Here is a 17,171-nt window from a genome sequence, read left to right as displayed (position 1 = left end):
ATGTCCTTAACTCTGCTGTGGAAACAGGATTATCAGTAGATGCATCTCATTTTAACATAGAGTTGTATCAAAATGTATTCAGTGTATGAAATATCATTGGATATACAGGATGCTTCCATTTTTTAATAGGTAATAAATGTCTCAGTATGCACTTCTGGTTAGATGATGGGAATGACCAACTTTTTTTTTTTTTGAGATGGAGCCTCGCTCTGTCGCCCAGACTAGAGTGCAGTGGCACAATCTTGGCTCACTGCAACATTCGCCTCTGGGGTTCAAGTGATTCTCCTGCCTCAGCCTCCCAAGTAACTGGGACTACAGGCACCCGCCACCATGCCCGGCTATTTTTTGTATTTTTAGTAGAGACGGGGTTTCACTGTGTTAGCCAGGATGGTCGCCATCTCCTGACCTCGTGATCTGCCCGCCTCCGCTTCCCAAAGTGCTGGGATTACAGGTGTGAGCCACCACACCCGGCCAGGGAATGACCAACTTTAAGGCTTCTGATGTATATCATCAAATGGTCTCAAAAAGGTTGTAGCAATTCCTCTTCCCACCAGCACAGTGTTTGGGGGTGCCTATTTCACGGCACTCTCCTTGTAGGCTGTATTTGAAATTATTTTATAAATGTACAGTGCTGTGTTCTCTTGCCCTTTCCACAGAAGTTTCTCCAGGGAACATGGTTAATGTCATGTTTTCTGGGGCCACTCAGTCTTCTCCTCATCTCACTGTCAGCCATTCATAGTGGTTAGGCAGTGAGTGTGTTTTATGTCTAGGGTATTGAAACTCTAAATACAGAAGCTTCCAGAAGCAAAGTGAAAAAGCTAGGAGAAATTACTCAGTTCCTGAGTGGGTCTTTCTGTTTTATTTTATAGCTACCCTGAAATGGTGACTGGATTTTTCTTCATCCTGATGACCGTACTGTGGTTTACCCGGGAGCCTGGCTTTGTCCCTGGCTGGGATTCTTTCTTTGAAAAGTAAGTGATATAATTTCCTCCTTAAGAACAACTCCCTCACCCCAATTCTTCAGGCAAGAACTACTGGCATCCTTCATAGACTCTCAGGGGAAGATATGAAGCCAGGAAGATTTCATTCCCTGGGGAATCCACTCTTTTTAGGGAGGCTGCAGTGTGAGATCAGGAAGGAAAAACTCCCTTTGGAGTCCTGGTCTGGGGCTGGGATCCAGTGCCGCAAGTGGTCTCATTACATAAGCTCTTGGAAGCTTGGTTACCTCATAGGTGGTTATGAGAGTTAAAGGAGAAAACATCTATAAAGTACCAACTGTAAAGAAAAGAGACCAACTTCTCACTTGAGAAGGGAGGCACATGGAGGTGTGGCCTTCATAGGAAAGAGGTCTCATCCTCTTCTATTCTCCTTTATCTAACCATCTTCACTCCTGATCACTCCTTCTAGGACTTGCCCCAATTAACGGGCTCACAAATTCACACCAAGACATCTACTCTAGCCAGGCCCTGCTTCCAGACATTCACCATTGCCCATTAAATCCACTGTGGATAGCATGGCAGCAACTGGCAAGAACTAAGGTTAATTTCACCTCTAGACTAAGTCCTAAAAAGAGGCACTGTGTTAGCACAGACTGCCCCGAGACATCGTGTTACTCCTGAAAATTCCTGACCCTTCTCCTCAGCGATGCTTGTCTCTTTACTAGGAAAGGCTACCGCACTGATGCCACAGTGTCTGTCTTCCTTGGCTTCCTCCTCTTCCTTATTCCAGCGAAGAAGCCCTGCTTTGCGAAAAAGAATGATGGTGAGAGAAGGATCAAGGGAAGAAACTGGGGGTGGCTCTAGTTGAAGAATCCCCAAATCAGACTAATACTCCCAAAGAGATTTACCAAGGTCCTTCAGATTCCCACCCCCCGAAATAGCAGTATCCCAAATCATCCACTTCACCAATTAGGTTCCTATCTCCACAAATCACGCCTATCAGGGTTTATCTGGCTTTACATCTCTCTCTAATCCAGGAGAGAATCAGGAGCACTCACTGGGGACCGAACCCATCATCACTTGGAAGGACTTCCAGAAGACCATGCCCTGGGAGATTGTCATTCTGGTGGGGGGAGGCTATGCTCTGGCTTCTGGTAGCAAGGTAATTCTTGAATTCCAATCTTTTTTTTTTTTTTTTTTTTTTTGAGACAGTCTTGCTCTGTCGCCCAGGCTGGAGCACAGTGGCATGATCTCAGCTCACTGCAACCTCTGCCTTCTGGGTTCAAGTGATTCTCCTGCCTCAGCCTCCCAAGTAGCTAGGACTACAGGTGTGCGCCATGATGCCGGCTAATTTTTGTATTTTTAGTAGAGACAGGGTTTCACCATGTTGGCCAGGCCAGTCTCGAATTCCTGACCTCAAGTGATTTACCTGCCTCAGCCTCCCAAAGTGCTGGGATTACAGGCGTGAGCTACTGTGCCTGGCTTGATTTCTGTTCTTATGGGTGAAATACTTTTCCAGCATCTTTACCTAATGAATCATTATGGGCATGGGAGGAAAGACTCAATGGACCTGAGAAGTAGATGTTCACCGAGTCCCTGGGAAGGGAAGCAATAGAGCAGCATGGATGTCCCCTCCTGCCCTAAGCTTCTCAGTTAGCACTACTGGAAACAGAGGAACAGATCGGCTGTGCCACACAATCATGATACATGGGCATCGATACTTCATCTATGGGGCCCATGCTGCTATAAGCAAAAGGTTTATTGGAGTTTGTAGCCATCTCCTTCTGGGATTTGACAGTGGCAATAGGAGATGGTAACAGGAGATGGACATCGGTAATAGGAGTGGTAATAGGAGAACTCTGTAAGGGACCAGAGATATTTCAAGTGACACATGGTGAACTATCTGTCCACAATACATAGACTGAGCCCCTTTGGAAAATCTAGGCTAAAGCTGATGTAAATGCTTCTTGATTTTCTAATTGGGAGGAGTTTGGATGAGATCTTTTAAGTGGGGTGGGGATGTGAGGGGATGGTTGAATTTCCTAAAGTGTTAGCCTTCCCTAAAATAGAAAAGAGTCCTAAGAATGAATTAGGTTAAGGTTCAGACTATTTCTCCCTCCAGCTTGTCTACGTGCATTATCCCATGCTAAACTTAGTTCCCATTTTTTTTTTTTTTTTTTTTTTTTTTTGAGACAGAGTCTTGCTCTGTCACCTAGGCTGGAGTGCAATGATGCCATCTCGGCTCACTGCAACCCCTGCCTCCCAGGTTCAAGCAATTCTCATGCCTCAGCCTCCCAAGTAGCTGGGATCACAAGCACACACCACCACACCCAGCTTAATTTTTGTACTTTAGTAGAGACGGATTTTCACCATGTTGGTGAGGCTGTTCTCAAACTCCTGGCCTCAAGTGATCCGCCCACCTTGGCCTCCCAAAGTACTGGGATTACAGGCACGAGCCACTGCGCCCGGCTTGGTTCACTTTTGATGGCCTAAAATACTATCTGCATTATTAATAAGAAGGTCACAGAATATTACACTAAGGAGAACCTTAGAAAGCATGAGTCCTATCTCCTGCCCATGGTGAGATTTCCCTCCATGGCACCTCTGGCTTGGACACTTCCAGTGACAAGGTACTCCCTGTGCAGGGAACAAAGAATAGTTGTTCCTTATTTTCAGCTCAGGTCTTCTGCATGTTGTCTGTCCACTGCTGGCTCTAGCTCTGTTCTCTGGGACCCTCTCCTAGCTAATAATTATTAACATGAAAAAATCAAGAAGTAGTGACCCATACCATCTGGGTCTCTCTCCTCAGGACTCACTACACTTGGCCTTATTCAAACATGGTCCACGGGGTGGCCAGTCTACTGCCAAGCAGAGTAGTTACATTACCCAAGCCCCATTTCTCAGCTCTGATTCAAGCAGCACCCTGCATTTTTATGGAAGCTTTTATAAAGCATCCTTGGCACTCATGTCAACAATTATATTACAACTGCAGTCAATTAGAACGCTTCATTCTTTTAACTGTTCATCATTACTAGACTTTCAACCCATCCTATATATATGCTATCAATATTTCTCATTCCAAGTTCGGAATATTTATATTTATCTTTATTTAATTTCAGTTGTTAGTTTTGGCCTTTGACAAGATTGGCCTGGCAATGTTTTACTTTTTTTTAACCAAAATTGGGCTGGGCACCGTGCCTCACGTCTATAATCCCAGCACTTTGGGAGGTCATGGCGGGAGGATTGCTTGAGTCCAGGAGTTTGAGACTAGCCTGGGCAACATAGTAAGATCCTATCTCTACAAAAACAAAAATTAGCCCAGTGTGGTGGTGTGCACCTGTAGTTCCAGCTACTCAGGAGGTTGAGGTGAGAGGATCACTTGAGTCCAGGAGTCCAAAGCTGCAGTGACCCAAGATCCCACCACTGGACTCCAGCCTGGGGGAGAGAGGGAGACCCTATCCCCTGCCACCAAAAAAAAAAAAAAAAAAAATTGTGCACATATTAGAGATAGTACAGTTATTTCTGTAAAGCCTATGCCTCTGCTAATTTTAGTAATAATTTGGGTAGCATATGTCATTCCTACTGAGTTTGAAATAATTTCAGTTTTGACATTAGTGAAGAAAATCCACTGTAAAATGTTTTCATAACAAGAGTTTAAAAAATTGAGACTTCCTTTGATTGTGTTTTTTTCTAACTTTGAAGTCTAATGTATTTCAAATTATAGTATAAAATCGTTCTGCTGGAAAAATGATTGCCACTAAATGATTTCACTTCACTAGGCCGGGCATTGTGGCTCACGCCTGTAATCCCAGCACTTAAAAGAGGCTGAGGCAGGAGGATCACTTGAGGCCAGGAGTTTGAGGCCAGCCTGGCCAACATGGTGAAATGCTGTCTCTACTAAAAATACAAAAATTAGCCGGGCATGGTGGCGGACACTTGTAACCCCAGCTACTTGGGAGGCTGAGGCAGGAGAATCGTTTGAACCCGGGAGGCAGAGGTTACGGTGAGCTGAGATCGCACCACCACTGCACTCCCGCCTGGACGACAGAGTGAGACTTCCTCTCAAAAAAAAAAAAAAATTTAGCCAGGGATGGTGGTGCACGCCTGTAATCCCAGCTGCCTGAGAGGCTGAGGCACGAGAATCGTTTGAACCTGGGAGGCGGAGGTTGCAGTCAGCTGAGATGCTGCCACTGCACTCCAGCTTGGGCAACAGCACGCAACTCTGTCTCAAAAAGAAAAAAAAATTATTTCACTTTACCTACCAGTACTATTTGGATAACATGTTAAGTAAAACTCTATTTCTTTATATAATGTACCATTTCCACTCAACTAACTGCTCTTCCTCCCCTGCCTCTGTCCAATGAGTGAGGTTTAATGTGTTACCAGAGGGAACAATTAAAGAGTTCCTGGAGGCCTTGGGGCTCTGAAACAAGCATTAATTGATGCAGTCTGCACAGACTGGGTTTGTAAGCTCTCAGTCAGTTGAGAGGAAGAAAAGGAAGAAAAGTTCTACAAGGTGAAGTGGCTACAACAGAGAGAATTCTGAAGGCCTTTGGTTGTCAGTTGTCTATGAGCTCGCCAGGAGGTAGCCAGGGTACTATAGAGATGAAATGAGCTTTTGATGAATTTGGAAGAGAGGAGAAAAAGTAACATGCTGACAGTGTAGGGAAGGAGGTCTTTAAGAGTAAAACATGTGTAGCAGGACTTAAGAGCTTGAGGAATCATAAATGTCTCACCTTGCTTTCTGCCCCTGCTCTCCATATCGTCATTATATTTGCAGTTTCTACGGTACCATGGGAAAAGGCAGAGCCTGTCAACACAGAAGAGACAGAGGAAGGGAGGCAGGATGCATATGGCAACCTGGAATTTTTAATACAATACTCAGTGATACCTTTCATTTTGTAGGAGACGGAAATAGCCCTCCCTATTTGCAGGTGAACATCTTACAACCAAATGAATCATTACAAGTGGGAATATTTATTTATTTTTATTTTTATTTTTATTTTTTTGAGACAGAATCTCACTCTGTCACCCAGGCTGGAGTGCAATGGCACAATCTCGGCTCACTGCAACTTCTGCCTCCTGGGTTCAAGCAAGCCTCCTGAGCAGCTGGGATTACAGGCACGTGCCACCACGCCTGGCTAATTTTTGTATTTTTAGTAGAGACAGTGTTTCACCATGTTTGCCAGGCTGGTCTCAAACTCCTGACCTCAAGTGATCCACCTTCCTCAGCCTCCCAAAATGCTGGGATTATAGGTGTGAGCTACCTCACCCAGGCAGAATGTTCATTTATTTAAGTGGATGTGTGTAACTGTTGCTAGTGGAATAAATTCAGGATGGTCAATATGCCTTCGTATCTGTGTCTTCAAAAAGCACTGGCAGGCCAGGTGAGGTGGCTCACGCCTATAATCCCAGCACTTTGGGAGACCAATGTGGGAGAATTGCTTGAGCTCAGGAGTTTGAGACGGGCCTGGGCAACATGGAAAGACTCTGCCCCTACAAATAAAAAGATCAGGGCATGATGGCATGTGCCTGTGGTCCCAGCTACTTGGAAGGCTGAGGTGGGAGGATTGCTTGAACCCGGGAGGTTGAGACTGCAGTGAGCTGTGATCATGCCGCTGCACTCATCCTGGACCCTGGGCAATAGAGCAAGACCCTCATCTTAATTAAAAAAAAAAAAAAATCCTGATAGTAGAACTAATGTCAGCCACGATGGGATTTGAACCTAAAACAGGTTGGGGCTGAATGACCAGCCTCCATGGCACTTAGGAGGCACCTTCTCCACTAAATGGAAATATACTTTTATCCCTCTCTACTTTATTACTCCTGTAAAACCTCCAGTGCTCAGCTCTGCCTGCTCGTCTCCCTAAAAAGACAGGAAAGGCTACTATCTACAGATGTTGATACATTTTTCCCGTTTTTAGGTAACAAAATAAACTGATTTCAAAAGCTGAATAAAGGGCTATACTTGGCCCTCTGTGAAGGGCATTGTCGAATCAATGCACAGGGTAAGGATGTCAGAGGCTAGAGAAAGGGTAATGAGATTGAAGTTGAGGAGCAAAGATCTCCAACCTCTGACAAGTTGTCATGGCAAAGTCCTAAGAAGGATCATGGCAATTAGGGTGGGTGGCTCTCCATGCCCCATGATGAAACCGAAAGACCAAATGTTGTACAATCATAAAAACCAATTTTCTGAGCTACAAAAATGATCGAATCATAAAAATCATGAACCCCTCTGGCTCCATTCAGACTAAAGATCAGAGGATCCCTGGTGGTCCAGCCTTCCAACATCCCTGACCTTCTGAATTCTAAGAACTCTAGCTGGGATGTGTTTCTCCTCCTTTCTTCTTACTGTAACACCTCTTCCTACAGAGCTCTGGCCTCTCTACATGGATAGGGAACCAGATGTTGTCCCTGAGCAGCCTCCCGCCATGGGCTGTCACCCTGCTGGCATGCATCCTTGTGTCCATTGTCACTGAGTTTGTGAGCAACCCAGCAACCATCACCATCTTCCTGCCCATCCTGTGCAGCCTGGTGAGTAGCGCGGGGCTCCCAGATGTCCAAACAGGCTGTCCCAGGGGCCTGGAGTGGCAGGCCTAGCTCAGGGCAGCTTCTGTGGCTGTAGCCTCTCCTCTGGTTACTGCCCACAGCCTTCACTGATTGGTGTTCAATTCCCATTTTGAAAAATGAAGTTTTTCAAATAGCAACTAGCAAATAAAAGGATTCACTAATAAATCACAGCAAGAGTTCTAGAAATCCTTGTCCAAAAGAGTAGGATTAGTTTAGGGGCAGCCCTGAGTAGAAACCAAAGAACATACAAAATAATCTTCAAACCCTATCATTTCAATTCCCCGCAATCATCATCAACCTTTCTCTCCTGAGATAAAACCTGAGTAGGGCCAAAGAGGTAGCCACAGAAAATGGAGGTAAAACACACACAGCTGCAAAGACTGAGATCACAACTCAGACAATCATCACAGCCTCCACTGAGATTCACTGTCCTCCGGGAAGTTCTGAGGATTGGGAGCAAGGTCAGCTTTGCTCCACAGCCTCAGACCAATTTGTTGTGAATGGAATAGGGGAGGGGAGCAATGGCCAGTTCTTAGCCTGGCCAAGCAGCCTGAAAGGTGATGCATCCGACCCAATGCTTCATCTGTCCCATTCTGGGAGGCAGAATCCAGGAGATGAAGGCCCCTCCCCACCCCAGCAACATAGTCTCCTACTGCTCTTTCTAACCCCAGCCCCACACTCTCTGCTCATTGCTCAGATGACCCCAACTTCTCCCTTCCGTCATCTTGCTTGTGTGAGCAAGAGAGTGCAGTTAAAACTTGGCAACATTGAGAGCAGGACCATGGATTCAAATCCCATATAAAACAATTATCTTCCCTAGGAAAAAAAAACACCTTAGTTCTGTACCCTAAGACTGAGGGATCCCCACTTCAATCAAAGCAACTTATTCATGAGATTTGGGTTTAAGGAAAGGAAGTCTTAGCTAAAGAATAAAGTTTAGGAACCACTTCCTTAGAATAACACCAAAAAAATCAAACATCCCTTCTAGGGAGTAACTCAAAGCCACATTTCCATGTGGAGCAAGTGAGCAGCATCAGCCTATTCAGGTTGCCAAGGGCACTGCATGCCCCCGAGGGCAGGGACCTAACTACCCCTCCACATAGTGTCCTGCTAAGGTTAGCCAGCACCAAGTCATCATTAAAGCATGCTCGTTACGTTAAGCACAGGAAATGCAAGCCTAATCTCGTGAAATGTTTCTGTGAATTCTCTCTTCTAGTCTGAAACGCTGCACATTAACCCCCTCTACACCCTGATCCCAGTCACCATGTGCATCTCCTTTGCAGTGATGCTGCCTGTGGGCAATCCCCCTAATGCCATCGTCTTCAGCTATGGGCACTGCCAGATCAAAGATATGGTGAGTTGGGGTGCCTCTCCCTGCCAGGCCCAGCTGCCATGAGGACAGGGATGACCAGCTCTGCAGCCTTCTTTCAAAGCTTATTTTGTAGCAGTGTCCCTGGCCTGTCAACACTAACCCAGTGTGGTAGCAAGAACAGCACTTATAAAAAGGTTTTTGGTTGGTCTGTAAGCACCAAGGATAGCAAGAATGTGCTCTCCCCAGCCCTTCCCTGGAAAGAAGTGGGTACCTAGGTAGAGAAAGCTGGAACACACAGGCTGTTGCCCAGTTCCAGAAGGCATGAGCCTGCGCAAAGTTTTGCCTTCGTTTCTTCATTAGGCCAGTGGAGACATTCATTGAGAAAGCTACTGGTTTATTCACAGAAAGATGAGAATGAGAAAGTGTATGAACATAGGGTGAAAGGTATTTTGAGAAAACAGGATTCTTCTGCTCAACTCACCCCCCAGGCAAGAAACCCCTGAAGCAACAATGGAAAATGAAGCATCCACCATTCATTTTCATTTTCAGCTGGGCTCACAAACGATGGCTTTGAGATATTTTGCTGCTGACTTTAGTGTTAGGTCTATCTACCTTCTGCTCCTCTACCTATACACTATACTATGTATACTATGCTGCTATACTTAATATCCAGGGCTGAGGGGGTAGAGGAGAGGATGGAAAACACTGATACAAATTACTGATGGTCTTACAATTTTTTTTTCATGGGAGCCAAACTTGTTCTCGCAGCCCTGTAAAGCAATAGAGGAAAGAAAGAAGTTTCAGGCTGGTGGCAGATATTCAGGTCCTTTTTTTTTTTTTTTTTTTTTTGAGACAGAATCTCACTCTGTCACCCAGGCTGGAGTGCAGTGGCGCAATGTCAGCTCACTGCAACCTCTGCCTCCTGGGTTCAAGTGATTCTCATGCCTCAGCCTCCAGAGTAACTTGGACTACAGGTGTGCACCACCACACCCAGCTAAGTTTTGTATTTTTAGTAGAAATGGGGTTTCACCATGTTGGTCAGGTGGTCTTGAACTCCTGGCTTCAAGTGATCCACCTGCCTTGGCCTCCCAAAGTGCTGGGATTACAGGTGTGAGCCACTGCACCCAGCCTATTCAGGTCCTTTTGACTATTCAAACTGCTCATCTAAGTCATCCGTGATACTTCCTGGAATGGGGTGTCCCAGTCATCCCTCTCCCCTCCCATCTTACTGAGTAACCCTCAGTCTGCTCACACTGAGCTCTACCCCAGCTCTCCTATCTCCCGCTTCTTCTGCTGTGTGTCCCCACCACTGACCTCTGGCTTTCTACACGGGAATCAAATGATCAGAGGCAGTAATTTTCAAAGGTACCAGGTGACAAGAAGTGAGGCAGTCTTGGGTTCTATTCCCAGCTTGGGCACGACCTTGACTTCAGTTTCCTCATCTGCTAAATGACGAGGCTCCAGCTGGATGCTCCATGGGGTCCCTTTCAACTCTAACACTCCTTAATTTAGCCCTGCTAGAACCTGCCCTTACACCTGTGGGGAAACATGGACTGTCCACCATGCCAAAATGCCCAGGGGACCCTCACCAGACAGCAGGAGAGAGAGGACATGCCTAGCCATTTGCTTGAAACAATTTCCCAGTATCCATTTTCCCCTTGCAATTTTCCCAACTTAATGCCAGCTAGTGACTTGTTTTGGCTACACGCTGTATGCCTGGTTACTCATTGGGAGGGTGCCAGCTATCCTTACAGGACACATTTTTCCATCTGGCTCTGCCAGCCCATCATCCCTCACCTCCCCCACTTCACCTGTGAGCGTCAATGTCAAGGCAGAAGTGAAAAGGGTCAGTCACTGAGGTGTAATTCCCTCAGAGGAAAGACGCAAAGGCCCCACTCCAGCTAGCACACCTGTGTCTCCTTCCTGAGGAAGAGCTAAGCAGAGGCAGCTGAACTGTTTCCCCAGGTGAACTCAAGGTACTCTGTTTCCACAAGCTGTTCCTTAAAAAAAGGTAACAGTAGCAAAGGCTTCATGTAATATAGCCCCTCCTACAAGTTCCCTGTATTGGCGCATAGGGGCTGAGAAGTTCCTGCTTTACAGAGATCTGGCTAGTTTTGTTCAGCACATTTCCCTAAGAGTGAGCTGCAGAAATACCTCTTCACGTTCCGTAGAGTGGGTGTTCCAAGTAATTAACACACCTTCTAGGCTTCCACTTGAAACCTAGTGAGAGTGCTGTGAGCATGAAGTGGACATGACTCTAACTGTCCCCTTCCCGCCCTACCACAGTCCTGTGCACCCTACAAGGCAATGCTAGAGCACACCAGACAGCACTGGGAACTAATCTGGGCCACAAGGCATAGGCTGCAGGAGCAGAAGGGGGACTTGGGGATCTGTGCTGCTGCTGGTCAGAGTGACTAGGGTGTGCTGGTTTGTGTCCTGTAGGTGAAAGCTGGCCTGGGAGTCAACGTTATTGGATTGGTGATAGTAATGGTAGCCATCAACACCTGGGGAGTTAGCCTCTTCCACCTGGACACTTACCCAGTATGGGCGAGGGTCAGCAACATCACTGATCAAGCCTAATGCAAGTACACAAACTGGCCCAACCACAGGAGCTGCCAGTACCCAGCAGAATCTGGACCACAGGCAAAGAAAACCACTAGGACCACCAGGAGCACACAACCCCAGACCCACGCCGGAGGGCATCCCTCCAACAGAAGATTCCACCACCTCAAGCGAACTGCAGGAATCCTCCAACAACCACAAACACATGCTTAGCTGTTAGTGTCTTCTTCTCGCCCTCAGCACCAGAGCTCAAGAAAACCTAAAGTTTCAATACAACCATAGGCTCACAGAAAAAGAAAATAAAAATTAAGTTAAAAAAAGAAGACAAAGAAAACCTAAAATTGTATCTAGTGTTTGTAATCCATTCATTCTGAAGACAGGAAAAGAAGGCCTGTCTTACTTGCCTTCAGAGGCTAAGCCGTGCAAACTCACTAGGTTTTATGTTATTTTTAATACCTTCTTAGGAGTGGAAGATACCCAAGCCATCCTACCAAGGCAGAGTGAAACCAGTGACATCTTTTTTGGGGGAAACCTCACCCAGAACTTGAAACCTAATTGTCAGCTCCTTTCTCTTGCTCTTTTTTTTTTTTTTTTTTTGGAGATGGAGTCTTGTTCTGTTGCCCAAGCTGGAGTGCAGTGACACGATCTCAGCTCACTGTAACCTCCACCTCCCAGGTTCAAGCGATTCTCCTGTCTCAGCCTCCTGAGTAGCTGGGATTACAGGCACGTGCTACCATGCCCAGCTAGTTTTTTGTATTTTTAGTAGAGATGGGGTTTCACCATGTTGGCCAGGCTGGTCTCCAACTCCTGACCTCAGGTGATCCACCTGACTCAGCCTCCCAAAGTGTTAGGATTACAGGCATGAGCCACCATGCCCGGCCATCAGCTCCTTTCTCTTAAGTGCTTCTATCCTAAGTTCCCTCCACAAGAAGGCATTCTTAGTAGGTCTTCTTCATGGCAATCAGTACTCTTTCATCACTACTTTGATTCCCTGTTAAGCATCTCTCTTCAATGGCTCCCCTTTACCTTGGCACCAAATTCCCATAAAGATATAGTGTTCCCTTTCAGAAAAAGGCTGGTGTTGTTCTATTAGTCAAAGGAAAGGGAAGTCGGCCGGGTGCGGTGGAGGCAGAGGCTGCAGTGAGCTGAGATCGCACCATTGCACTCCAGCCTGGGCGACAGAGCGAGGCTCCGTCTCAAAAAAAAAAAAAAAAAAAAAAGGAAAGAGAAGTCAAGAAAGAAGATACATTGAGATTAACATCTCTCTCTCCACCTGTCACTAACCACAAATCTATTGCCTTGGTTAAGTTTTGGGAGGGAGGGAAAACTTTCCTACCAGTCTTATAAGGGACACCAAAACTATAATTAAGACCACAGCACTATTATTATATTACACTGGCTTGCTTCTGGATATAATAAGTAGTTTGTTCCTGAGAAAACAAAGTACTAAGTAGTAGCCAATGGTCCAAACACATCTGTCACTTCCTACACATCCCTACATGAGCCCCTTGAGGGAGAAGAGCTGTCTATGCCTCTTGAAATCCCCCAGCAACTTCTACAATGTAGTAAGCTGTAAGTGCTCAATAAATGTGTCCCATGAGAAAAAAGCTGTCTGGAAATCAAGGCTTCTTTCTCCTCCTGAAGATCATGCCATTTTCTCCATGATAGATATCCTTGCTACATGACTGGCTATAGCTCTCAATCCGTCTAGTTTGTTGGCATTACAGATTTTTTTATTTCTACCATCAGTTGCTTGCTAAATATGTCTTAGGGGAAAGGGAGTCCCCTACAATTACTGCACTGTTTTAAGTGATTTTAAGTTACTATTGATAGCACGTGCAGTTTTCCCATAATAATTTATCTATAAAATCACTCCCTTAATTGATCAAGCATCCGTGAGTTGTAAAGTTTATTTTGGAGCAAAAGAAACAACCTCACACATCTGCTCCAACCACAGAATGTGACTGACCAGGGTTAACAGGAACATTAGTGCTTCTGCCCTGTGAGTTAGACCAAAATTATTTGTCCAGTGTAATAGTTAAGACCTCACAAGCCCAAATGAAATACCAATGTTAGGTAAGCTACAGCTGATTTGATCCAGCCAACATCTCTAAAGTCATTTGCTTTAAATTTTCAAAAGAGTCAGGGTGTTAATCTTATTATCAGAAGAGCCAAACATCACATTTATGACCCATCACAGAATGCAGATCCTTTGCCCTTAAGTCAGATAGTAGGACAAAGGTGTAGATAATCAGTAAGATTCTGGGAGTATAAGTAAAAAGAGAAAGAAAAGTTGATTTAGAATTAAGTGGACTTAGAATTACTGGCCAGTATTCAACTATGTGAGAACCTGACTCACTCCTGAAGGGAAAGCTGTGCCAGCAACTGCTGCCAGGTGCTCCGAGTAATGAATGCATTCAACTAGCCAATTTAGAAAGAGCGTTTATTTCAGTCTGGTCTACTAACTGCTCTCTGTTCTTTCCCAGAACTGGAGATTCAAGCCAAGCAAGGTTGCCCATTCCAGTGACAGGAAATGGCAGATATGATTAATAACTCCTTGTCATCTAAATCACTCCACTGTTGGATAACTTCTAGCCCTCCTTAATAGTCTTGTGTCTCTTGCAAATATAATTTAATTTTACCTTCTAATATTTTGTGGATGATGAAACTGTGAGTCAAAGTCACTAAGTATAGTTGCATCTTATTGTTAAGTCAATTCTTTATCAAATTTGCTTAAAGTTGCCTTTGAAGTTCCATTAAGTCAGACATAAAGTACATGGTACACAATCTTTCACATTAATATTTGCATATCACAAACACTCATGTACCATCTTTTAATAAATAAAAAGCAGCTAGTTTTCCTTCCAACGTCAGAACAAATCTGTATGTTCAGCTATACAATAAATGAGGTAGTTGGCTTCACATTTGGGGTCCGCGGTATTTGAAAAAGTCTCTAAACACTAGAATCACCTCAGGACAGCAAGAAACTCAAAACCATGAGAACACAAAGGGAACCGAGACCACCTGAGTACACAGGTAGCTCAGTGGGGCTGTCCTCACTGAACGAACACTGAACACAACTGCATGCACTATTTACGTGGCACCTTTTTTGGTCCCAGTCCTGTACAATTGTGTAAGATGATGCAACAGCACTGTACCTTTCATAAGATCCTCCCACTGAGGCTGTGATTCAGGCAGGCCCAGGACCCAGGGTTTGCAGCGTCCCACTCTGGGAATTTCCAGAAGGTCTCGCTGTTCTCAGTTCATTTTTCTTTCCCTGTGCCTTGCAAAACATGCCATATGTTAGGTCTTCAATGCTTGACTAAATACACTGCAACCAGATTTGGGAAAGGTATAAACTGAACACTTGAAAATCTAAGTGTCACAAACTCCCTATTAAGACCAGGCAAGATCTCAAAATATTTTCCCTTCACCACCCTATTCCTTTCCATAAGGCAAAGCCCTAATAGTCAATAGGGAAAAAAAGAACTCATTCATCTGTAAGGAATGGAAATGCTACATGCAAAACCCAAGACTGGAAGTTTAAGAAAAGCCTCATTTGCTTCCAGTACAGTATATAACGTTCCTTCAGGAGGAGTAACTCAGAAAGGCATTAAAAATGTGGGAGACCTCAGCAGAAAAACAAACACCAGCATAGTATCTAGGGAGTGAACGGCTTAGTGGAAATGAAAACATTACACATGTGTACATATGCTCTATGAGGCAACGTGTATAGACAACTAGAAAAACCACACAGCCTACTTTTCTCTACAGTCACACAAACTCATTGGGTAAATGAGTTAGAAAAGAAGAAATAAAATTGCTCCTTTAAATCAGAATCAGGTAACTGCTTAAATACATAAAATACCAAATCAGAAGAAAGGTCTAAAGATATAATTTTGGTAACTTCAAAAAATTCAGCCTCTTTTGACAATTTTAAATAAGGTTTTTTTTTTCTTGCTTTGTTTTTGTTTTGTTTGGGAGGATTACAGTTTAGGGATAAGCTTTTCAAGTTCACTGTATTTATTAAGTTTCCAGCACCAATCCTGAAGTCTTGTATTTCACATGTCAGAGTGATCTGCACTAGTATTTTGAGCAACTTTCATTTTATGATCAGATGTGGCAGAAGTTTTCCTACCCATATTAGTAGGAGTTTTCAAACTTTTTTTTTTTTTTTGAGACGGAGTCTCACGCTGTTGCCCAGGCTGGAGTGCAGTGGCGCGATCTCGGCTCACTGCAAGTTCCGCCTCCTGGGTTCACGCCATTCTCCTGCCTCAGCCTCCTGAGTAGCTAGGACTACAGGCGCCCGCCACCGCGCCCGGCCAATTTTTTGTATTTTTAGTAGAGACGGGGTTTCACTGTGGTCTCGATCTCCTGACCTTGTGATCCGCCCGCCTCGGCCTCCCAAAGTGCTGGGATTACAGGCTTGAGCCACCGCGCCCGGCTCAAACATTTTTTAAAGGAAAAAAAAAGGCATATCTTGTGGTGCTTCTTCCCACCGCTCCATTGATTTGTGTGGCAAGGGTTCCCACAAAATTCCCAGGGAAGGGGTAACTTTCAGTGTCACAAACCCCATTCACAGCAAGGATTTTCAACTGCACCCTAAAACCATGATGGTTCTGGGTTCCTCCAACATATAGCTCAGTGAAGATCATCTTGCCTGAGAACTCTGAGGTCCTTTTCATTGCTGCCAAGAACATAAAACTAGGAGAGGGCATCTGAATGGTGAATGCGAAGTCAGCCTGCACTGTGTAGCAGTACACATGATGAAGCTGAACTTAAGAACTGATCTGCTGGATGGATCCCACTGGTAGAAATGGTCTCCTTGGCAAGGTTAAGTGTCACCCCTAAGGGAAGCCCTAAGTCCAAATGAGCCTTGTTTATAAGGTATAATACAAAGAGACCTAACTTCTAATAGCTAAGTGACCTCCCATCCCAAAGCAGCCACTCTGGGAGACCACATACACCATAGCAATGCTATCATGGTTGGTAACAAGGAATCTCCCTTTGGAAACAGCTTTCTAAGCTTCTAGCATTTTTAATACCCACAAGGTAAACCTTCATCCTTTGGGGCTCTAGTTCATTGCGCTAACAATTCAAGATCAAATCTTGTGAGCCAGATGGTATGATCCAGGTGGATACTGTAAATTTTCATCAGTATCAAAAACAGTGACTACAGAATAATGACAAATTTTTTGTGTTGTTCATAAGCTGATTCCAAAAGTGACTGCAGAACTAGCCAAAAAGCAACAAGTTTGTACTAATAGCTACTATTTATTAGATAGTCTGCAAAGCACTGTGCAACATTACATACATTATCTCAATAATTTTTTTATGAAAACCCCATGAGGTGGATATTTACGTCCACATCTACAGATAATGCCAGAGTTTCTGAAAGAATAAGCTACAAACCCCTCTGACACACAATTTACCTATTAAATGAACCTAAAAGTTTAAAAAAGCTGGGCGCAGTGGCTCATGCATGTAATCCCAGCACTTTGGGAGGCTGAAGTGGGCAGATCACTTGAGGCCAGGAGTTCGAGACCAGTTTGGCCAACATGGTGAAACCTCGTCATTACTAAAAATACAAAAATTAGCCAGGTGTGGTGGCAGGCACCTGTAATCCCAGCTACTTGGGAGGCTGCAGCCCGAGAATCACTTGAACCCAGGAAGAAGGGGATGCAGTGAGCTGAGACTGTGCCACTGCACTCCAGCCTGGGCAGCAGAGTGAGATTCTGTCTTGGGAAAAAAAAAAAAAAAAAACTTAAAAAAAAAAAAAAAAAGAATAA

At 44.7% G+C, this 17,171-nt stretch overlaps 1 protein-coding gene and 1 long non-coding RNA gene across 9 annotated transcripts in view; one reads left to right on the top strand and one right to left on the bottom strand.

Annotated features, from left to right (window-relative positions):
* The window catches only part of SLC13A4 (solute carrier family 13 member 4), a 46,799-nt gene extending 35,076 nt beyond the window's left edge, over positions 1 to 11,723 (top strand). For both annotated transcript variants that reach the window (XM_005550864.5, XM_005550863.5), the window contains exons 11-16: positions 870 to 971; positions 1,664 to 1,761; positions 1,976 to 2,100; positions 7,311 to 7,472; positions 8,725 to 8,862; positions 11,263 to 11,723. In XM_005550864.5, coding sequence (XP_005550921.1) covers positions 870 to 971; positions 1,664 to 1,761; positions 1,976 to 2,100; positions 7,311 to 7,472; positions 8,725 to 8,862; positions 11,263 to 11,400 — 763 coding nt within the window. In that variant the 3' untranslated portion in view covers positions 11,401 to 11,723. The remainder of the gene's footprint in view (positions 1 to 869; positions 972 to 1,663; positions 1,762 to 1,975; positions 2,101 to 7,310; positions 7,473 to 8,724; positions 8,863 to 11,262) is intronic.
* LOC141409935 (uncharacterized) overlaps positions 1 to 14,710 on the bottom strand; it is a 250,137-nt gene extending 235,427 nt beyond the window's left edge. For 4 of the 7 annotated variants that reach the window (XR_012432907.1, XR_012432908.1, XR_012432910.1 and 1 more), the window contains exon 1: positions 14,541 to 14,710. This is a non-coding gene — a long non-coding RNA (uncharacterized lncRNA). Of the gene's footprint in view, positions 1 to 953; positions 1,739 to 5,674; positions 5,749 to 9,551; positions 9,591 to 14,540 lie in introns of those variants that run through there. The other 3 variants (XR_012432912.1, XR_012432911.1, XR_012432913.1) reach the window with 3 other exon arrangements.
* Positions 14,711 to 17,171: the final 2,461 nt, after the last annotated feature.

Source organism: Macaca fascicularis, chromosome 3 (assembly GCF_037993035.2).
Source record: "Macaca fascicularis isolate 582-1 chromosome 3, T2T-MFA8v1.1".
NCBI classification, from domain to species: domain Eukaryota; kingdom Metazoa; phylum Chordata; class Mammalia; order Primates; family Cercopithecidae; genus Macaca; species Macaca fascicularis.
This window is presented reverse-complemented; position numbering and strand designations above follow the sequence as displayed.